This window comes from Scophthalmus maximus, chromosome 6 (assembly GCF_022379125.1).
Source record: "Scophthalmus maximus strain ysfricsl-2021 chromosome 6, ASM2237912v1, whole genome shotgun sequence".
In the NCBI taxonomy this organism is placed as follows: Eukaryota; Metazoa; Chordata; class Actinopteri; order Pleuronectiformes; family Scophthalmidae; genus Scophthalmus; species Scophthalmus maximus.
In genome coordinates this window covers 18,665,826-18,688,143 of record NC_061520.1, presented here as the reverse complement: position 1 = coordinate 18,688,143, position 22,318 = coordinate 18,665,826, and the positions used below count along the sequence as shown (strand labels likewise).

The following is a 22,318-nucleotide window of genomic DNA, read 5'->3' as shown; positions in this document are numbered from 1 at the left end:
AAGTGTAATTATTTTCATTTCACAAGCCAGCAGCTCTGACGGATTGTTTGCCACGTTCTGTTTGATTGTCGAGCATTTGTGCTACTTTCCCAATGTTAGATACCCAGGCTGCCACGTACTGCTGCCATGTCCGAAAAACAAAACTATATCAGTATCACGTTATCACCATAGACTGTCTATTAAAATGGACGCAGACTCTGTGTCCGGAAAATGAAGCCAATGCGGGAATGCCCGAAGCCTGCATTCTCTGGAACCACCAGCAGAGGCCGACTCCACTAGTTACAAAAAGAAGTCAGTTTCTACAGGAGTCTACACTTCATACTTGATTTATAATGTCAGTAAACACTTTCCTGAGGAGTTTATGGTGACTTTAAAAACATTGTAATGTTCCTCTAGTTCACGCCGGACGCTTGGGCGTGCGAGTAACTCCTAGTAACTCTGAGTTCATTTTATTTGCAATTGCACTTTGATAACTTTGCATTTTTAATTCAATTTGGGGCAGGAAATGCAACATTGATTTTTTGTTTTTAATTTGGTATTTTCCCCTCAAATATTGAGAAGGTCAAGGTCACAGCATGTGTTAAATGTTTTTGCCAAATTGCTAACAGTATAATGAATAGAACCTTTTGGTTTGCAGCCTTGGGGAACTGAGATAGGTATTTATTTTATGAATTATTAAGATCGGTCAGAAAACATCAACCAAAATATCTTCACAAGGAGTAGGGCTAGGCAAATATTGGCTGTTATGATGTTAATCATCTTAAATATTGGACAGCTTCAGGCCTTGGTTTGGAAAAGATCTACCAAAGCATTTTCTGCCTGACCCATAGGGCGCAGCACAAATACTAAATACATCTCATCTTCACCACTAGAGCCTGTAGTCAAAATGTCACAAAATGATGTGGACATTCTCCAGAGGTAAGTCATTGCTTTGCTAATCAATGAAATTCAGGTGCTTTAACGTTGCAACTTTTGATACTGAACATTAACAAATGAAAATGCATATCAAATTAAAAGCAGCGAGGGTGTAGAATTTCCAGTGCAGTTCTAGTTGTTTAGTTGTGCATGATGGAGAATTTTAATTTTAGCCAAATTTGCCACATTTGGAGAAAAATATGTACAGTACATGTGAGATTCTTCAGTACCTCGTCTTGCAGTAAGGACACTACTGTTGGTGAAGGAAATACAATTATGAATAAAAATGTAATTGGAAATTAATATCTTAGGTGGAACCAGGTGAAGCCACTGTTATGTCAGTCATTTCACTCCTCAGGTACATGAACAATGGTCAGTTGAAAACAAACTGTTGTTAACAACGGCTACAATAAACACTTCAAATGTGATTGCAAAAGTGTTAAATACAATACAATTGTAGGTTTAGTATATTGCACTTTCATAGCAAAATACCCAAAAGTTTTTATCTGACCAGAACGATCAATGTGAGTTATTTTTTTTTATTTCCCTTGAACAGGTGTGATCATATCACTGCAGGTAAATCATATCAATGTTTCTTACAGCATTCAAAAAACCTGGGCCAATAGTTCGGCACCAGACTCTTAGTACTTTTGAGAGAGCCACCTTTTTAAAGATCATTTTCTTCTTCTCATTTTTGCTTTATTCAACAGTTTAGAATAAAAGAAGACAAGATAAGTTGGAGCCACTGAAGTGACAATGTCTATGGTTGAATCCAGGGATAAATTACAATTGTATAATGTCCAATTTACTCACCGAGTTACCAGGAAATCCTGGAAGAGACGCCCGTTACTGAGGCTTTTTCATTTGCTTCTCCGTCTTTGCACCCCACTAGAGGGAGCCCTACAGGTCAACGCCCAGAGTTCAGCTTGTTCCTGAACACCTTGATCTTTCTTTTTCGATGAATTAAAGTAAGTGCAAATATGCATGAAACCAAAAATGCATAAAAAGTGTTGTTAATATTATTATGAATGAATCAATTCCACTTTGGAAGCAGATGCATAAAGATATGGAAAAAAAGACAAACAAGTGAGACAAGGATAGTGGGCCCATACAACACAGCAACAACACAGGACCGTCAACTGAACACACAACATCTTGATTGTATACATACTTTGTTCTTTCAGTCCCACTTATTGCTCCCCACTCCGACAGGAAGAGTTATAAATCAGAAAAAGAAACCTAAGACAGAGCAAACAAATCAACAACACCCACCCCCTTTAAAACCTTGAAAATAAAATATGACATAGGCAACTGCAGTGATGACCAGTTACTTCTAATTTTAGGAATGTAACCAAAAGGTTTCATTTCTTTCAAAACACCGTTTTTTTCCGATAAAAAACGAAAACAAAAATTTGGTTCACCGTTTAGGGATACATTGAGCCCAACTACAGACAAGAATTTTAGTTTAAACTGAGTGAAGGCTATTACCTATGGAATGTTGAGCTTACAAATGTTTGTTCTGGGTCCATGAAACTCAAAGAGATGTAAAAGCACTCGTGGTTACATTGTACATTTCATCCCGGAGTAAGTCTCATCTAGGATAACTGTTTTGGGAGCCTTTCCCAATCCATAAGCATTTACAATTCAGATGTTAACAGAAAGCATAGAACAGCGTTTAGATAGTGAAAATACAGTAAAAAAAGAAAAAAAAGGAAGAAAAAAAGAATTAGGATTCTACAGTAGTCCTTGTCTCGGGAGATGTGGATGTGTGTCTGCCTGCAGTTCAGTATATAATAGTCCACTGCTTGACGCTGGCATCGTGGGAGGAGGTCACTAGGGTGTTCTCATCTATCCAAGCCAGGCCGCTCACGTGGTGCAGCCGATGAGTGTCTGCAGACGTCACAGCATTAAACAACCCATTACAAAAAAATGTCTAACACAAACACAAGTCACTTTTCTCTCTAAACAAACATTACTATATTATAGAGGCACTTGGAGAATGAATATTCTCTAAGTGCCTCTATAATGCCACACCGGTTTTAAATGCCTCCACATGCACCAGTAAACAATGTATACTGTATATTTATTTTTTTATTTCTCTGGTTATAGCGCACAGTGTACAGCTCACTCTCCCCTACAGTCGTAAAACTGACTGCTGAAGCAAATGGAAGATTTACTGCTGCTGCTTCACATTAAACTGGCGAAATGTGGCGGCCTTTATTGTGCCACAGTCAAGGGAGAAGCAATGCACTTGTCGCTGGAACAACTCACTGAATGCACAGCATGAAATCAGAACACCGAACATAACTTCCGTTATAAAAACAGTGTCTGTTTGTTTCGTCAGTAAAAGACTCTTCTGTCAAAGCAGCTGTTCAATTGTGCGTTTTCTGTAGTTAAAAGGAATTCGAAATGTTTTACTTCCCTCAGCTGCAGAATGAATTTTTGTAGTTCTAACAGAAGGAGTGAACGTACAGGTGCACTTGTATATCTTACCTGGGATTTTGATTCTCTTGTCTGCATCTGCAACCGTCCAGACATACACCATCATGTCCATCCCGCCAGTTGCAAAGTGCTCATTGTCAGGTGACCAGGCCAAAGTCACTGGTTTGGCATGGTGTCCGTAAAACTCATTTTTGACCTGGAGGGCGGGGACGACGACGACATGAATCAGGTTTTTACTGCACTTCAGGATATTGGATCCTAAATAATTAGTTCAGTTTATACTGTGTGTGTTTACCGAGTAGTCGTCTGCCACACTAAAGGCTGTGGCGACTTTCTTCTCATCAATGACGGCCAGATGAGCTCCGTCATTAGAGTAGGCCATGTCCATGATCTGCCCTGAGACCTTGATTGTTTTGCTCTCGTCCTTCAGAGTGTTGCCCTGAATGGAGTACAGGCGGATTGTTCCATCCTGGGGAGAAAGAAAAAATGATTCTCAAATATGTGATGATGATGAGATCTACTCCTCCCTGCACTTTCCTGATCGGTTACTTATATTAAAAGATCATTATTACACACCAAGACTTGCTGATGGTATTTTTTCCCTCCAAACTCAAAAGGCATTTTCTGAGACGGCTAAAGAAACGTAGCTCATTTTTGACAATGCAATGTACTGTGTGTTCGACTCACCTTTCCCCCCACTGCAGCAGTGGTGCCACCAGGGTGGATAACTCCCACCTCTGCTTCGTAGTCGAGATTATCTAATGTGAAAACTTTCTTCTTATCCTTCAGCAAGACAATCTAGGGAAAGGAAGAGGAGGCATGACGTCATCCCAAAAAAAGACAATCACTGCTCAGACCTAAGTTTGAAAAAAATTTTTTTATCTTGGGGCTGTTGTAAAACTTTACAAATGCTAAAAGACGTCCGAGTGAAAACGCTGAACGCAACTGGTTACAGCTAGTAGTAAAGACATTACCTGCCCGATGCACACGGCCAGTGACAGTCCTCCTGAGGCTACTGACACACTTCTGGGCTGGAAATCCATCTTCACCACATCAGAGGCACTGAAAAGCACCAGCGTAGGTTATTTACATGACAATGAAGCATTTAGCAACATCGAGAAGCGAACTGAAAGGCAATACTGACTTCCATTACCAGACAAAACCATTATAATCCCCACTAAGTTCATATTAATGTTGCTTATCTGTACCACCACTGTAACATAAGACAAAGCCCACCTGTACTCCTTCTTGTTGATGCTGGTGTAGCGCAGCGTATCATCCATGCTGCACGTCACCAGCTCGTCGGCTTCGTTGGGCACCATCTTGCTCACCAGGTTGCTGTGGCCTTTTCCGGAGAAACAGTCGTTCTCACCAGTTTCTGCATCCCAGTAATGTGAGGTCAATGTTAAGGTCAAACGTGGTTCTAGATTTGGTGATTTAATGTTGCTGGTAAATCATCGTTATAGACGAGTATTGGGCTTCAACTCGGTGTTACTTACAACTCGGAGAGATGAAAGCAATCTGCAGTGAATGTAGGTGTCAATGCGAGTGTGTTCGCCTGCGATATTTATGAAATATTTTGATAAAGTCGTTCATATGCTTTGCATCGATCTAATGTTAACATATAGCTAAATCTGATGAGTAAAATACCGTAAGAGAGTAGACCTGAATTGTGCTGCAGATAAACATGTGCATGTGTCCTGCTGCTTTCACGTGGCTACAGAGATTTAATTGCCTCAAGAGCAGCTGTAAGACAACAGATATTTTCAGAATCTATCTTAACACTGCTGCTTTAACAACATTTAAAAAAAAATGTATGCAGATTTACACACATTTTGGGGGTTTGGTGAAATATACATATATTTTAAGCATTAAGCCTGTTAAAGTATCTTATAACATTGCTGTGTGATGTGGCTCTGAGACATCTTCTCTCATCAACCCAGCGTGTACAGAACTTGACAGTGCATGCATCATATCAACTCAGGAAACTATGCCTCTGCTTTCAATAATCTCCATTAATGATCTATAGAGTCTATCACACAATCTCTGCATCCAGACCATCATTTATGATGCATTATGTGTATAGATCTATAGCTCTCACATGAAGGGTGCTTTAAAGATAAAGTTCACTGTTAAGCTGTAAAGGATGCAGACAGTGTGTGTGTGTGTGTGTGTGTGTGTGTGTGTGTGTGTGTGTGTGTGTGTGTGTGTGTGTGTGTGTGTGTGTGTGTGTGTGTGTGTGTGTGTGTGTGTGTGTGTGTGTGTGTGTGTGTGTGTGTGTGTGCGCGCGCGCAAAAAACCTGACTACCATCAGTTAGCTTTAGCCTGCTAATAACAGTAAGACTCTTAATCACGGCGCCTATGATTACAGTCATTATTGGCACCACTTTATCACTGAAAGGATATTGATGTGTCCATCATGACTCCCTGAGTAGATGTACGACCGCCCATCATGTTTGTGAACGGTCAGACACTGGATGGATTTGCTGTGTCCCTGTGGGATGAACAAGTGCATGTTTAGACATATGAGGCCAGCACACGACCACGATGGACCAGTGACATGGTCATTTTGGACGTTTTGGTGATAACCTGATATAAAAGTGTATGCACATTTGAAAATGATATAATTTAGTTTTTAAGTATATGAACACTGAATTGTATCAAATATAGTAACCTACTATAAATTCGCAAATCAAAGTATGTATTTGCGCATGTGGGCACACATGGACAACAGGTTACTGAACCTGTTGTCCATTTGGAGCTAGTGCTGATTTTCCTTTCACAAATCACTTCCAAAGTGTTCCAAGCAAATCAAAAGATTTAAAGCTACTGTTTTTCCATTAACGTCACCTTACGGGTTTTAAAGTTTGTATCAAGAAACTCTACTGATAATATCCAAAGTTAGCGTCCCCAAAAAGTGTCAGAATCTGACCTTGACGGTGCGTATGGGTCGGTCAGGGTTGTTCTTGTCCAGGTAGTTGATGTTTCCTGACAGGGAGATGCTGAGGAGGTGGTCTTTCTGCCACAGGCAGCCCAGCTGCTGGTCTAACACATCAGAGCCCATGTTGAAGGTGGTGACAGCCGTGCCTGCACCGACATCCCAGAGCTTTACCGTCTTGTCCCCTGAGGCTGAGATCAGTTGGGAGCTGTCAGGACTCCAACTGACCTGGAGGAGGTAAAGCAACAGGGACGGAAAGGAAGCATTATGATATTAATATGCATGTAAAACAAAAAGGTTGTGTGTAAAGTCAGTCAGGCAGAACTCCCCATAACACCTTCCCTCTCTGCGTACCCATCACTCTTGGTGTGCATGAGAAAAACTATGTGTGTGTGTGTGTGTGTGTGTGTGTGTGTGTGTGTGTGTGTGTGTGTGTGTGTGTGTGTGTGTGTGTGTGTGTGTGTGCGTGCGTGTGTGTGTGTGTGTGTGTGTGTGTGTGTGTGTGCTGCAACTGGGGTCACTGGCCAATCAAATAATCCACCCTGACGGACCAGAGTTCCGGACAGAATCTAATTCTTTAGTGGTAAACACAAACATTCATTTAATTTGATTCATAAAAGGCAGATTTGTTAAATATATTGTGAAGGTAGTTTTTTCCACACTTACAGCATAGATGCCTCCTTTGTGGGCCTTCTCTTCACCCAGTGAGCCAACATGCTCACCACTTTTTCCATCAAAGATGAAAATCTGTGAAAATTAAGAAGACAAGGACTTCATTTTGAACATTTTCAAAACTGATGTTTTTTTTATTTTTTCTATATAAACCTATATAAATCTTAGATTGTTCACATACATACGCACATTCTCTACACTAATACTCACCTGGCCATCAGCACCAGCCGTGACAAAGTGATTTCCATTTGGAGAGAAACGGACACAGTTGACAAACTGGCTGTGATTCTGTGGTGGGACAGGGGAGGGAGGGGGGGGGTTGAAGAAACATTTTCATAAAGAAACATTTTTGTCTGTTTTCACAAGACATGACATGTAGGTCGAACAGGCAAATGGAATTAGGATTTTTCATCCTCGTGACGAAAATAAATTCAAACCTTCCTTAGTAAGCATAAAGAAGCATTGATTTAATTATAAATTGATTATACATAATACAAAAAAGCACAACCCTCTTGATATCAGAGCATTTCTGCTGTACGACATGACACTATCACAACCTTCGTCAGCGTTACTGAAGGCAATTTACTCTTGTTAACTGAAAAAATAATTGTAGAATGAATTCCAAAACCATTAGGATCTTTAAGTAGAAGACCATTTTTAAAGGTTTCTTACTCCAATGTGTAGTTCATGTTCTAGAGATAAGAAGGCCTGGTTTTAGGAATATGCCTCAAACATTCTCCAGGGATTTATGGGGGAAATGTGTTATGTAATGTTGAAATGGACAAAAAAGGTAACTGTCAAAAACCATTAGGGCACAATGGCCAACGGGCCATACAAATAGGACAGCTGGTTCAGAGTCACAGAAGACAATCATCAATATGTTGATCTGTCTACATTTGCTGAAGGACAATATTTAGTTTCTGATATCAAGGCTCCAAATCACAGATGACATTTAGCCTTTGGTTGGTCTGTTGGGTTTTACTCCATGGCTAACAGCAGGTCCAGCAAAACCAACCAGGCTTAAACTTCTTCGTTTAAACAGAAATATCCCTTTCAAAAAAACTGCTCAAATGCCAAGGGGGGGAAAAAAACTCACACGTATTGTGAACTTGAACTTGAAGGGAGGCCCCTCAAAGAAGGAAACCACGGTGTCATCGCTGGCCGTGGCGAGGCGGTAAGGGCGTGTCTGCTTTATGTCAACACTGTTGATTAATTTACAGTGACCGGAAACTTCCCCCACTGAGGAGCCAGTATCCCAGAGGAACACTGCCCCGTACCTACACCAAGAGATGAACACATTCAGTTGTTCCAGGTTTGTGTGAGGATGCATACAATTGTGTTGGGCATTCAATCACACACAAAAAAATTGAATTGGCTACAATCGTTATTATTTATGGACAGTTGCTCAACATATTTGGTAAAGCAAGAGACATGCTGAAAAGAGTAACTTGGCTGCTGTCACTGTCGTGATTACAGTGGATAGCATTCACACCTTGTTGATAATTTATACACAGCCATGATTGACAATAAATACTTATTGTAATTTAATTGCAATACAAATAAAGCTAAGTTGGCATGTTGAAAAAAAATAAGAATATCTAAAGCAAACAATGGATTTGTGTCCAGTGCACATGAATCAGACTAACTGCCTGTGTTGGGAGGAGCTTCTCATGAGTCATGATTGTGGTCAGAGTATCATGAGTATAAAACCACCGATTCTCACTTCTCTCGTCCGTCCCCAACAACAGCAAGCCTCTTGCTGTCCTCTGTCCATGCGATGTCCTTGACCTTGCCCGAAATAGGTTGGTACTCGTACTTGAGCAGGTGCTCTTTCTGTGTGGTGTCCCAGATACGGATCTTTCCGGATGCGTCTAAAGGATTTAAGTACAATTATTTTGTTATCATAGCATCAACATTACTGTGGTAATTACAAGTACGCGTTTGTTGACATGAGGTTCATATCTGGGCTGTTTACCTCCAGATGCAATGTAGAATCCACTGGGGGCATACTTGGCAACAGTGACTTGGTGGGCATGTTCGGTGTAAATGTCTGCGATAGCAGGGTTCTGGAAAAACACAGGAGATGTGAGACATCAGCAAGTTTACATCTGGTTCTGTGTTTTTGTTTGATTTTTTGTTACATGGGACATATTATCAAGGTTTTGGCCGTTGTTATTGGTTATGAAGAAAATGTACTCATTAGATGTATTAAGGAGAAATAAATGGGACACAAGCATCTAAACTCAAGACTAATTTGGTTCAATGAACCCTGACTCCCCCCTTATGTGTAGCTATAGGTGTAAAGGCTGAGCTCTATTTAGCAATGCCATTGTGCCACATGTCAAGCAGCAGCAGGTAGTAACTCTTCAAGCAGAGGATGAGTTGTTCACTTATTTAACTAGTAATAGTTCCTAAACTCCCAACATTTTAAAATATACTTAGTATGCAACCAATTCAATCATCATAGTAGCCAGACTATAATTTCATCTTTTGCTCAGCTTGTAAGTGTCGAGACAGTTGAGTCACTGTGACATTTCATACAAATACATAATCTTTACCAGCCCATCTTGTTTTGCCATGATGTTGTCACACATGAAAGCATGTTCAGTTGTTGCACAAGACATCAGTCGATAAGCAGCATGTGTCATTTTGTTTGTCTAATAAAAAAATTCAAATTCATTTCCACCTGGCACAATCCAACACTGTGCTTACTCAGATTTTGGTCTGCAGCCAGAGCGCACGTTACACAGGTGCTGGGTGTGGTCAGCAGCACAGCTGAATGTTTCACCCAGAAGCTCAGTGAAATTATATTTTTGGGATTGGTGTAAACTTATTCTTTGTATAATAATAATAATGATAAATTTAATTTATAGAGCACTTTTCATTGTAAAAGCAATCTCAAAGTGCTTTAAAATCAAAACGATTTATGCAATTAAGCTTTAAAAAAAAATTGTAATTACTTCAATGTTCCTGATGATGACACACTTCCCATTGGTATATAGGAAGTTGTTGCCTTTGGGATCGCCGCCAATCACTTTTGCAACTCCCCTCTCCATCTGTGGGAGACTGGCGAATACATGTTCTGAAAGAGAAGATATATGGGGTTGAGATGATAAGAGCTGAAAGACCTGAACTTGCTCTACCTAGACCAACAACTTGAGGCACTACAGTTTCAGATACAAGAGAATGCAGATTTAATCACAAATTTTCATTAGTCATTCAGAGGACTTCAATGATCTTCCAGACTTTTCAACCACATCACCAGGTCTGTCCTTATTGGTCAAAACAGTGTTTGGACCAAATTTAATACAGGGGTCTCATGGCGTTGTCCATGAGAAGTTTATTATTCTCAAGAAGAAATTCAATTTACAGAGGATTGAGCTACTGCATAATTAACACTTGAACATCAATAAAAAGGGAAAAATAAAAGTGATGATTTTGATCCTGTAAAAAAATGCAAAACACACACACACACACACACACACACACACACACACACAAACACACACACGATATTAATTGTATTCAGATTTTTCCAATCTGAATTTCTAGAGGATGTGGCAAACTGTTTCCATTAATGATCATTTAATGTTTTGTGGTTTGGATCCTCAACTAATTGGAGCGAACAATAAAACAAGCATACAAACATTTTATAATGTTCTTGGTTTCAAATATATTCATGTAAATTATGTAACAAAACACCTTATTTTTCTCTATAACCATTGAATCGCAACGCTTCCAATGTAATGTAGCGAGGTTCCTGCTTTTTATTGAACTTCCGCATTAGCTCTAACAACAAACAAAACAAAAAAATCACATTTCTGTTATTGAGATATCACCTGATCTGCAGCTTCACAAGAAAAGAGGCAAAGCCCGTGAATCCTGTGAGCTACTTGGCCGGCGGCGGTTGCTGAATGTCTGGACATGTCATAACAATGTGAGCACAACTAGTTCCCCTATCTGACGTTAGCTCAGCCGGCTAATGCTAACTTAGAGGAACAGTCTGGGACAGGGCTGCATCTGACGAGCCGGGTGTCTTCACGAGAACCCCGTGACTGCCATGCGGAGCTCTGTGGCAGATGCGGTATAGTAGTAAGTCCTGTTGTGTGACTGCAATCTTTCATTTGCAAGATGAAGAAAAAAAAGAAAAACCCCGTGCAGCTGTGTATGGGCGAGGCTAGCTTAGCCAGCTAGCTGCGGGGCTACCTGGCTGACTAGCTGAGGGACGCGTCGCCCAGGAATGAAGGCCCCCCCTCAGTCTTCATCGCTAGAAGTAACAGAAACGGACTTACTCGGAGCATACGGCATTTTTTCCTGCTGGTCTCCTGCTTAGCGTGACACGAAATGAATGGAAGAGTGGAGACAGTGGCGCTCCCCAGGCTGAGCACTCCGCGATCACACAAACACGGAAGCGAGTGCAGCTCGCGCACAGCCTGGCTTTGCCCATATATAGTAAACTCAGCTACTACGCTGCCCCCGGGATGTTTCCCCCTCCGTCGCGTCTGTCAGGCAGCCTGACACTCACTCCACCTATCAGAATGGCTACATTTGAGTTTATCATAATGTTATAAATACAGTTTCAAGAAGCTAATTTCTTCTCGTTTTTCTGAGCGAAAGAGTGAGAGGCCGAATGGCCATTGAAAATCAGAGGAAAAAATCCATTCTTGTAAGTTGTAACCATCTTGATTCAGTTCCCCCCATTGTCATCCAGGAAATAAAATTGTCCGGTGCCAATTTGTCACTGTGCAGCTCTTGAAATTGACCCTTTTTTGACAGTTCAAACCAAGGTCAGCTTCTCAGGTCAAGATCAAGCGAAATGACTGGACTTTAGGAGAGCCCAAAAACGTACCTTCGCGCTCCAACAGTGCGCCACAGACATTCACACAAAAGAAGGGCCCCAGTCACTCGAGGAACTCAGACTTGAAACATCACTGTCTGTTTTGAAATCATCTCTCGAAACGTGCCAAATGAATTTGAGCCACAATTGTTTTTAGCTATTACTAAATGTTTCTTTTCTCATTGCTTTTAACTGTTTCGCGTTGAGATGATGTTGTGCTATTTTAGTTGCTGTCTTTGACTGTAATTAATGTTGTATTATTTAATTATTGTCTGTGCTGCATGGTGGGGTAGTGGTTAGAACTGTTGCCGCACAGCAAGAATGTTCCTGGTTCAAATCCAGGTCCATCCAGGGCTGTATAGACAATGATCGCTTGTTTTTATTCGTTCACCTTGAACTGTAATGACTGTTTTGAAGGGTGCTGTGTAAATAAATTATTAATATTATTATCAGAACAATAAACACGAACAAAACCGTTTTTTTTTCACGTAAATTTGAACGCCACTTGAGTGCTGTTATAATATCAGCTGGGTATTTCAAAAGATGGTCAGGGACTTATCGCTTTTTCAGAAAAATGTATGCTTATCGCTCCGGTCTTGATTGTTATTATAAAGTGTGCGAGGAACCACAGATGAAGAAAGGGCGGCTGAGTATGCATATGAAGGATTGCCTGAGAAGTCCAACTCAGGGCAAAATTATCACAAATTATGAGCTGCACTACTTTTGCCACCAGAGATAATTATGCTAGCATCAATAACCAAATGAAATGCCTAACAATGATGACCATTTAACAAGTCTAAGAGGGTAAGCCCACTGACCCACAGTGTGGTGGAGGTGATTTTAAAATCTGATGTAACGCTGTGAGTCAGTTGTGAGCATACTTGCCTGGAATAGGATTGGGAATCCCCTGACCTATATAGGGTGGACCCATTTCAGAGGTTCACCATGGCAACAGCAAATATCCCCAGATAGAATTTCTTCAAATATTTTTTTGTCCTAGGTAATCTTTATTCATTAATGTATTCATTCATTTTATTTTTTTGTTGGGGCTTTCCTTTTTGCAATAATGCACTTATTGAAAATGTATTTAAACACAATATGTTAATATTTAAGCCAAAGGCAACTGCAAATTCAGTGTGAGTGAGTGTGAAAATGTGCATCCTCAGCTGTTCACATAAAGATGAGCACATGGGGAACCGTTGATTTTTGGGCCCCCTGACCTCAACTCACCACAAAAAATCACCACAGTCCTTAGCATGTAAGGGGGCCCTGTCTAGCTTTGGTCCCCATGAATCATCCACAAAGATGCTGAAACACTAATGCTTCACCAGGATCGCTTTGAATTCTCCTCATACTTCCACATATATTTCAATCTTTTCTTTCACTGCACCAGTCAATCCCATTATCCCTAAACCTGCTTTTAAACCTCATCATAACTGACCTCATCATAACTCATCCTAAGTATATTAACAATTTACCCAAATGTGCACAGGACTGAAAAAGACGACTGTTTTCTCCTTATCTACATATATATATTTTTCCTGTTTGAGTTTAATTTGCAGACTGTGCTTGTACAAGAATCCACTTTCTAGCAGCAGCAGCAGCTGTGTGTGTGTGTGTGTGTGTTTGTGTGTGTGTGTGTGTGTGTGTGTGTGTGATCATTATTTTACCTCTTTTTAATCCCCCAACTGTAAACTTATTGTCACCATGGATGAGTGGTGACAATCACTGTAATACCAGGTATTTATTTCATCCATCAGGTTGAACACTAACTTGCAATGACTTTGACAACATCTAACACTGTGAGGAAGATAAGTCTCACCTTTTTTGCAGCAATGTTTTTTAAATTTGTATTTAGATAATTTTGTGCAAGCTAAAAAGTAAAGAGAAAGAAAGAGAAAGAAAGAAAGAAGTCTACTTTCTGTGGTGTCATTTCCCAAACACCCAGCCGCTGGTTTCCTAGAATGAGGAGGTTCAAAATCATAGGCTCCATGTTTCAGATCGCGTACATGATATGACATGTCTTATAAACTGAAGACCCGTGATGAAGACCTCGTGCCGGCCAACCAATCTCCCATCTGGACCGCAGCCGAAGTGTCCAAAGAGAGAATGGTTACCTGTCGCACCCCCTCTCCGTCCACCAGGGGGCACTGTCGCACCCCCCTCTCCGTCCACCAGGGGGCACTGTCGCACCCCCTCTCCGTCCACCAGGGGGCACTGTCGCACCCCCCCTCCGTCCACCAGGGGGCACTGTCGCACCCCCTCTCCGTCCACCAGGGGGCACTGTCGCACCCCCTCTCCGTCCACCAGGGGGCACTGTCGCACCCCCTCTCCGTCCACCAGGGGGCACTGTCGCCCCGGCTGCTCACCTCCACCGCCGCCGCTGCGCCACTGAAGAAGCACTTCCGCTGCTGCACGTCTGTGACCATGGCGGCCGCCTTGAGGGGAAGCTTGGTAACATTGGTCAAGGTGAGTGTGCAAACGATGTCTTCACGCCGGCTTTGATAATGCGTCGGTGGGAAAGGACTCCGAGTTGTGTCTCGGTTGAAACTCGAGCATCGTGTTCCATCATTAACCGTCGAGGACAGAGGGGGACACACTGACTGTGTCTCGATGCTAATCATGAGCCTCACACATCTCCTCCTCTGCTCCGGATTGAAAGTGTCAGAGAACAAGTCTGTGGCTACTATTACTGTTTTTTATCAGCTGCTTCGAGAGGAAACAGGTCCTGGTTAGTGTTGGTTGTCGCTCGATGCTCTTCAAGAATCAAGCCAACTTCATTTATTTCAAACCGTGTCTGTGATGTATAACTGACAGCAGCTCGCCGCCCTGATGAGGAGTGTGAGCTGCCCAACGACACATCGACACATCACAATATGTGCAATTTTACAGCAGTGATGCAAATCATTTTCTTGCAAATCAATTAACAAGCGTTTAACATTTAAGTAATAAAAAAAAAACTGGAATGTCTATTTGGGCTTATTCTGCAAATAAAATACCTGACATGTAAATACATGGTTAATAATAAAATCCTGAATTTCCATAAAAAATATTTCACATAATATTATTAATGTGTAACGTTGCCCACTATGACCCAAGTCAGTGCTTCTCTTTTAACACCGTACGAGGGAGAAGAAGAAGAAACAAACTATTCCAAACATTCTGCTATTTTCGTTTTTGATCGATCTGCTAAGTATTTTCTCATTTTGTTATATTATAAAACTCCATTACCGTTGCACAAAAACAAATGTAAGGCCCCCAAACTGTCCAAATCTGTCCGATCGAAGGCCCAAAAGGGCTGAATACATCTGAAAAGGGATGAGCTTCGGAACTGCTCACGTCTCTTATCCAAACTGCGATCGTACTGTTTGTTGTGACTGTCTTTCCTCCGTGCTTCAGGGCCTGAGTGGCCCCCGGGTGCAGCTGCTGGCCACTCGTCCACTGAGTCTGTCTGTGGGTCTCTGTGGTCCAGAGGCCCCGCCGGCCCGTGCAGATGCCACCTTCAAGGTCACAATGGTCCCGGGGGATGGAGTGGGACCCGAGCTGATGACTGCCGTCAAGGATGTCTTCAAGGTATATTTTGACTTTTCACTTACATATTTGTATATCAATACATCAGTGTGTGTGTGTGTGTGTGTGTGTGTGTGCGTGTGTGTGTGTGTGTATAATGGTTAAAAGAAAAGGCAAAAAAAAGGAAAACCTTTCACAAACCATCCATACTTGATGAAACTTTTTCCCAATGTTGACTAAATTTACAAACAAGCATTCTTAGAGTGGTTTATTAAATAACAGTCTTTCAATTAAATAGCAATACGTGTCGGTTACTTTTATGAAATCCAGTGTTGCCCTACCATTGAATTGGGAGGGCGCCCGCCCGCCCCCCCCCCCCCCCCCCCCAACGGGAGCCCCCACCTCTCCTGAAATGTCAAATTGATTTTAATATGTTTTTTAAATATAATGTCAAACACAAGTCATTTCAGGTCACTTTCCTTATACACCTTATTCCTCATTCCTGTATTAAAGATTGTGGATGAAACTTAACCCTAACGAACCCTAACCCCCCCCCAAACCAGTAAACACTGAAATAATAATAATAATAGCATATGCAATAATTGCATATGCTTTTCTTCAATAACGAATACAAATATGTAAAAAAACAAAAACAAATAAACAACTAAATACTGAATATAAATGCAGTATGATAATTTAAAAATCAAGTTTTTCCAGATATTGTTTCCCTGACTCGTTTCTGCTGACTCTCCAGGCGGGAGATGTCCCTGTAGAATTTGAGGAGTTCCACCTGAGTGAGGTCCAGAACATGGCCAGTGAGGAGAAACTGGAACAGGTGTTGACTTCTATGAAGACCAACAAAGTGGCCATGAAAGGTAGTTTTACTTGTTCTTTTTTTTTTCATCTTCACAAAGTTCATCTCTGTTCCATACCTAAGCAATGTGAGCCATTTAATAGGATGCAATACAGTGCCCTGGCTGACATTAAGCTCAGTACATCAGGTTTTAAAGAGAAGCGAGGGAACCTAAGGTATATGTTTTTTGCGGTTTGTGTGGTCATCCAGGAAAGATTCACACGCCCATGGAGTTCAAAGGGGAACTGGCTTCATATGAGATGAGACTGAGGTAAAACAAAGAAGTCAGATGTGCATTTGTACGTGTATATTTTCTTTCTTTCTTCTTTTAACCCTCCCCTGTCCATTCCCCAGGCGCAAACTGGACCTGTTTGCTAATGTGGTTCATGTGAACAGCCTGCCGGGCTACAGCACTCGCCACAACAATCTGGACCTGGTCATCATCCGCGAACAGACCGAGGGGGAGTACAGTTCCCTGGAGCATGAGGTAAACAACACTCCTCCTCCTTCTCCTCCTTCTCCTCCTCCTCCTCACTGCAGGCACAAAATGTTGTTTTAGGCGGACATAAAAAGGAAAGTGTGGTGTTTTGTTTTTTCTTTAAAGAGGGATATTTCCCGTGAACACACAGGGAGATTTAGCCAAAATTAAATTGGGCAACAAAACAAAGAGGCGTTTGTTTGTACTTTTTTAATTTGGGTTTTCTTTGGAACCCAAAGAAAACCCAAATTATCTATACCGCTTTATCCATTAGGGGTCGCAGAGGAGGCTGGAGCCAATCCCAGCTGGCCTTTTGAACTACTTGTCACTCATATTAGGAAATTAATGTTTGTTGCTACTCACAATGATTTTTAACCTGTCTTGTAGAGTTAATTATTAGCTTGTGGGACTGATTAATTCATTCAAATTTAAATTAGTATATTTTGTCCGACACTCGTTGGACATATGAAAAATGCAGTAGGGTGTAACAGATTTTTCATTCTTTTGAACTCTGGTTAAGTTAAGACTCCTGTTAAAGTGGCTGCATGAAAACGTTTGTACACTTCTCTTGCTCCTCAGAGTGTGACGGGTGTGATCGAATGTTTGAAGATCATCACCCGAGTGAAGTCACGGCGCATCGCCAAGTTCGCCTTTGATTATGCCACCAAGAAGGGACGAAGCAAGGTCACCGCTGTCCACAAAGCCAACATCATGTAAGGAAATAGAAAGACCGCCCCCCCAATATATATATTTTGGAATCATGGTATATTGTAATTTGGGTGATGATTTGTGATTTGGTTCTCAACTCCTGTCTTATTACAGGAAATTAGGTGATGGCCTGTTTCTGCAGTGCTGTGCGGAGGTGGCACAGCTGTACCCCAAAATCAAATACGAGACCATAATCATTGATAACTGTTGCATGCAGGTACATACGGACTCACATACAGTTTATTCCCCTGACCTCATAAAAAAAAGTTATTTGGTGTATAGTAAATCATCGTAATCATTCTAATTGTTTGTTTGCTGACTGACTAAACACGGCTGATTTCACATTTAATATTGTCATTATCTGGTTTGCGTTGCCGCAGTTGGTCCAGAACCCGTACCAGTTCGATGTGCTGGTGATGCCAAACCTGTACGGTAACATAATTGATAACCTGGCAGCAGGGCTGGTTGGAGGAGCAGGAGTTGTTCCTGGGGAAAGCTACAGTGCAGAGTATGCTGTGTTCGAGACTGTGAGTTTTTTTTTACTGACCTTTTCCACTGTTTGGTTTGTTCGACGTGTGCTTCAGTGTTCGGAGAGCAGAAAATAGTATGAATTGATATAGTGTTAACTATTGACGGACGTTCATTTGTTGTGCCCTGTATGTTTTGTCTTTCAGGGCGCACGCCACCCCTTTGCACAAGCCGTTGGAAGGAATATTGCCAACCCCACCGCCATGCTGCTCAGTGCTGCTAACATGCTGAGGCACCTCAAGTGAGTCTACCACTCAGGCCTTGTGGTAACAAAGCACACCGTGTTTTACACTGTACCTCCCCCTGTCCTCTGTCCTTCTCTATCACACGTCTTAAGCTTCAGAAAACAGCTGTAGGTGTCTGTTGTTCTGAATTTGGACAAGACAGTTCTGGTCACCTCATAATTGCCGCCGTGTTGTGTTGCAGCCTGGAATATCACTCCCAAATGGTGTCAGATGCTGTCAAGAAGGTCATCAAACAGGGAAAGGTAAGTGTGTATGTGTGCGCTACTTATTCCACTAATGCCCACCGGTGAATGTGGACATAAACATGTCAGACAGCACTAACAACAAAAGGGAAGATTTTTCTTCATTTTACTAATAACAGTATAACAAAATAACAACTGGAGGTTCTGCAGACCAATGCTTATATCTTGTCTTTCTGAACTAACCGTTAGCAGTTAACAGTTCTTGACCCACACATGCATTCACCAAACTAAACCCCAGTGTGTTAGAGAGCCTTTGATTACTTCCTTTTGAACCCAAACTGTAAACTTCTGTGTCTCCGCTCCTCTCTTGCATTTCTCTTCCTGTTTCTCCTGCATCCTCCGTCTTCATGTGCAGGTTGAATGCATTAGTTACCAGAACAAAAAAATTTTTTTTAATTTTTAGCTGCTTTTCGTACCTGAACCCTGTTGACACTAACATTTACTGACACAAACACCTGCATGAAGTGGGTTAACCTTTGTCCCACACGTGGCTGCTTAACCACATGGCGAATATGGGTCTAAAGATTTCATGTCAACAATGGCAGCTTTTTAGGATTTTTATGTTTATCCTTGCTCCTCTGTAAGAGGTGGTTCCGTCACTCCAGATCGTGTTGTCCTTGAGATTGCTGTGTGAATGTGAGGGATGATAATTTTTAAGGAGCACTTGTCAAATGAAAGCAGAATTTGCCTGCATGTTGTCCTAAGTGCCCTTCCTCTCCCTTTTTCCTCTCCTTTACCTCCCTCCTTTCCCTGTACCCCATTATCCTGCGTGTGTGTGCGTGTGTGTGTGCGTGTGTGTGCGTGCGTGTGTGTGCGTGCGTGTGTGTGCGCATGTGTGTGTGCGTGTGTGCGTGCGTGTGCGTTTGTGTGTGCGTGCGTGCACGTTTGTGTGTGCGTGTGTGTGCGTGTGTGTGTGTGTGTGCCTGTGCACATCCCAGGTGCGGACACGAGACCTTGGCGGGTATTCTACCACTGGCGACTTTGTGCGTGCTGTTGTGGAAAACCTGCGTCACCGACCGGTTTACTAAGATGTTTCGTCACACTCCTCACTGACATTTCCTTAAATCTGGACGTTGTCTTAACATTAACAGGGCTCGTGTTAAGACTCGTCTCGCCTCTCGCTGCCAAATGACAGTTGTGCCGCACAGTTTAGTTTTTTTAAATTTTTATTTCACTGCTTCTCAGTCATTCTGGAAGACCTTTTTGTCCACCTATTCTATGTACTTTTGCTTAACTATCTAAATGTTCAGTCCTGTCGGCAATATTGACTATCTCTCTGCTGTCACACATTATTAAAAAATATTACTGTGGAAAACCCCACACTGTGTTTGTCAACAGTTTATACAGTACGTCATCAAAATTCAACACCAACTGACTTCAGTTTTCTTTGTCGGATTTCCTCATTAATCATGACTTATATTTGGTCTGAATGTGTCTGTAATTCAATAGATCGTATGAGGACACTGCTACGTCATGAAACACTAATACCATAGAGTATGTGACGTACATGTTTCTTATGGTTTTTATTAAAACCCTGTTTTGCCTTTGTTTTTTTTAACTAATTCCAAAAGCTGTTACTGTATTGCAAACGTAAACTGACCCTACTGCAAAATACATGTTTCTGTGAGATTAATAATACAGGAAGTATTCTAACATTAAACAACTCAAAAGTAAAGAAAACCAAAAATATTTTAGACTCAAGATAAACAGTCTGTTCAGGTATTGCTCCATTGTTTTTGAAATCATTTTCAGGTGTTAAACCAGAAGTTTTACAATAATTCTACAGTTTCGTAGCCACTGAAATTCTGATGTGATAGTCGAAGCCTCTTTAGAACCACTCCCCTTATCTTTGTGTCTAACAGCATCTGCACCAGGCTGAATTATCAACTGGTATAATCTACGTGATCTGTTTAGTGTTTTTGTCTTGTGATAACAAATGAGTTAACGTACAAAGTCATTTCATATTCAAACGTTATATCTAAGGACTAATATTAACAAGTTAGTCCTAATATGGTGCTGCTCATTCCCACAGAACTGTTTATGCCACCGCCACTTCAAGACATTAAAGCACTGCTCTATCTCACCACTTCATTTATCATGCTCCTTGTGTCAGTATGCTGCAATTCATACATAGTGAGTTGTTAACCAAGAATTATTGAGAAAAATAATAATTATAAAGCAACATGTTAGTAACTGCCCTCTTGTTTTGACCTTGGGCACAATAAAGGTTTTATGGTTCGTTGTGGAGGATGTTTAACACCAACAGTGTCATGTCTTTTTATGTTTGTCTGATTTTAAAAACATACCTATTGTGGAAATTTCATAATTGAACATTGAAGCTGGTGACTAGTGTGATGCTGTGTTGAATACATAACATCCTCTCCTCTTGATTTGTCAGTGACTTAGATGTTACTGTAATCGAACATTAATCTATGCGAAAAAACTTGATGCATGTTTCACGACAGCGTTTTGTTTGTGTTACAGTTCAAAACTACATTTGTGAACAAAACTAGAGCGTAACTCGTTTTCCCCTGTGCAGTTTGTAAAGGCTCTCTAACACGCTGCTCATGGTAATGTGTGTGTGTGGACATGTGTTGCTGCAGCTGTGCACATAGTAACACACTGTCCTTATGTCTGCAACAGGTGCGCACTGGAGACCTGGGGGGCTACGCATCAAGCGACGAGTTCACCCGGGCTGTCATTGCCAACCTGGCTGTCTAAGCATCGTGGTTGTTAATCTGTCAGCTGCTGAGACGCACACACGCTTTTTAATTTACCTCCTGTTCAACTGATCTCTTGACTGATTGTACACCCTCTACGATATATTCCAGCAAGCACTTTTACACACAGTGAAATGCTGATGAAAAGCAGAACTATTATATCCACAAACTCTGTTTCGCAGTGGAGCTTATCCATTAAATATGATATCTGAGGCAAGAAAACTAAGTGGATTGACTATTTAAAGTCTTAGAATGGGCACAAAACATTATTCCACTGGTAAAACACACCAGCCATTCACACTGTTCGCTGACGTGGTCCCGTAATATGTACTTAAAGGTTTTATGTCGTTAACCGCTGTCAAAACATGATGTATTTATAAGTTACAAATTATTTATTCACTTCCAAGTTTTAGATTTGTTGCTTCGTCATTTAGTATGAGATATGAATAATAAAGTGTGAACGGATATGACATTGTGCTTGTCAAAATTCTTGTGTGAATGTCAACAGGAGACTGATGCAGTATTTAGTGTTATCAAAAGTTTATCAGGGCTGCTTTAATCGTCAGCACGCATCCACCTTCCTGTGGCCAGACGTGAGCAAGTCAAGTGAGCGGTGGTTTGTGCTTGATGGCTCAGTACAGGTTCCAGATCCCCACGACCATGAAAAAGAAGCTAACAGGAAACTATGGGTTTGTACTGGGCTTTTACTCTAGTCCAAGATAATAATAGGCCAGGGTGGCGTCTAGTGATTTTTTAAAACTTTATTATTTACCTCAATTAATATTTATAGAAACTCCTTTTCATTCTGAATCAAAGCTGACTTATTCACATTAATGGCTTTGTCCAACCAGCAGTTTTATTATAATGGAAGACAAGGAAAACCGGAAACTATTCAAACTTGACACCACAACTTGGGATCTTTTTTTTGTTTGTTTGTTAAAAGAAACCATTAAATAAATGGGTTATCAGAATTGATACCGGTACATTTTCTGTTTATGGATTAATGAGTGTTTCAGCTGCATTATAGTGCTGCGCGAGATTTCATCATTGGTTACAACATAAGAAGTATAACCACTGACAAAATAACTTCTAATACTGTATGAAATTAATGACAGGACACTATTCAAATGATCATCCCAGTTAACAGGTATTCACATTTTTATGACAATAGGCCTTTACTGAACTAATTTCTCCTGTTAGGGTCTACAATCATTTTCTCTATAAACAAGA

General features: G+C 41.2%; 2 protein-coding genes across 3 annotated transcripts; one reads left to right on the top strand and one right to left on the bottom strand.

Moving 5' to 3' along the window:
- Positions 1-1,438: 1,438 nt before the first annotated feature.
- On the bottom strand, positions 1,439-11,411 carry wdr1 (WD repeat domain 1). The gene is made up of 15 exons (XM_035630501.2): positions 11,260-11,411; positions 9,928-10,049; positions 8,943-9,033; positions 8,691-8,838; positions 8,064-8,244; positions 7,178-7,255; positions 6,962-7,042; positions 6,290-6,523; positions 5,764-5,851; positions 4,594-4,750; positions 4,332-4,419; positions 4,045-4,155; positions 3,653-3,826; positions 3,409-3,553; positions 1,439-2,805 (listed from the first exon to the last, which is right to left on the bottom strand). Exons 1-15 carry the CDS (start codon positions 11,273-11,275, stop codon positions 2,699-2,701), a joined length of 1,821 nt encoding a protein of 606 aa, XP_035486394.1. The 5' UTR covers positions 11,276-11,411; the 3' UTR covers positions 1,439-2,698.
- Positions 11,412-14,147: 2,736 nt separating this feature from the next.
- idh3b (isocitrate dehydrogenase (NAD(+)) 3 non-catalytic subunit beta) lies at positions 14,148-21,558 on the top strand. Of its 2 annotated transcripts, none has more exons than XM_035630520.2 (11): positions 14,148-14,273; positions 15,204-15,377; positions 16,069-16,189; positions 16,378-16,438; positions 16,522-16,654; positions 17,225-17,358; positions 17,468-17,570; positions 17,734-17,880; positions 18,028-18,122; positions 18,308-18,368; positions 21,012-21,558. In XM_035630520.2, the coding sequence occupies exons 1-11, from the start codon at positions 14,232-14,234 to the stop codon at positions 21,087-21,089; spliced, it is 1,149 nt and encodes a 382-aa protein (XP_035486413.1). In that variant the 5' UTR covers positions 14,148-14,231; the 3' UTR covers positions 21,090-21,558. The 2 variants fall into 2 exon arrangements, with proteins under 2 accessions (XP_035486413.1, XP_035486412.1); XM_035630519.2 differs by lacking the exon at positions 21,012-21,558 and adding an exon at positions 19,307-19,916.
- The last annotated feature ends 760 nt before the right edge of the window (positions 21,559-22,318 follow it).

What these genes read in the sequence shown, in the direction of transcription:
- wdr1 (XM_035630501.2), bottom strand. An exon ending in GAGTCATGATGGACACATCA is followed by an intron (nt 4,751 to 5,763) that starts ATATCCTTTCAG and finishes CATTGACCTCAC; the next exon opens with ATTACTGGGATGCAGAAACT. An exon ending in ATCAACAAGAAGGAGTACAG is followed by an intron (nt 4,420 to 4,593) that starts GTGGGCTTTGTC and finishes GGTGCTTTTCAG; the next exon opens with TGCCTCTGATGTGGTGAAGA.
- idh3b (XM_035630519.2), top strand. Translation starts at nt 14,232, where the DNA reads ATGGCGGCCGCCTTGAGGGGAAGCTTGGTAACATTGGTCAAG. An exon ending in CAACAAAGTGGCCATGAAAG is followed by an intron (nt 16,190 to 16,377) that starts GTAGTTTTACTT and finishes GTGGTCATCCAG; the next exon opens with GAAAGATTCACACGCCCATG. An exon ending in GTCCACAAAGCCAACATCAT is followed by an intron (nt 17,359 to 17,467) that starts GTAAGGAAATAG and finishes GTCTTATTACAG; the next exon opens with GAAATTAGGTGATGGCCTGT.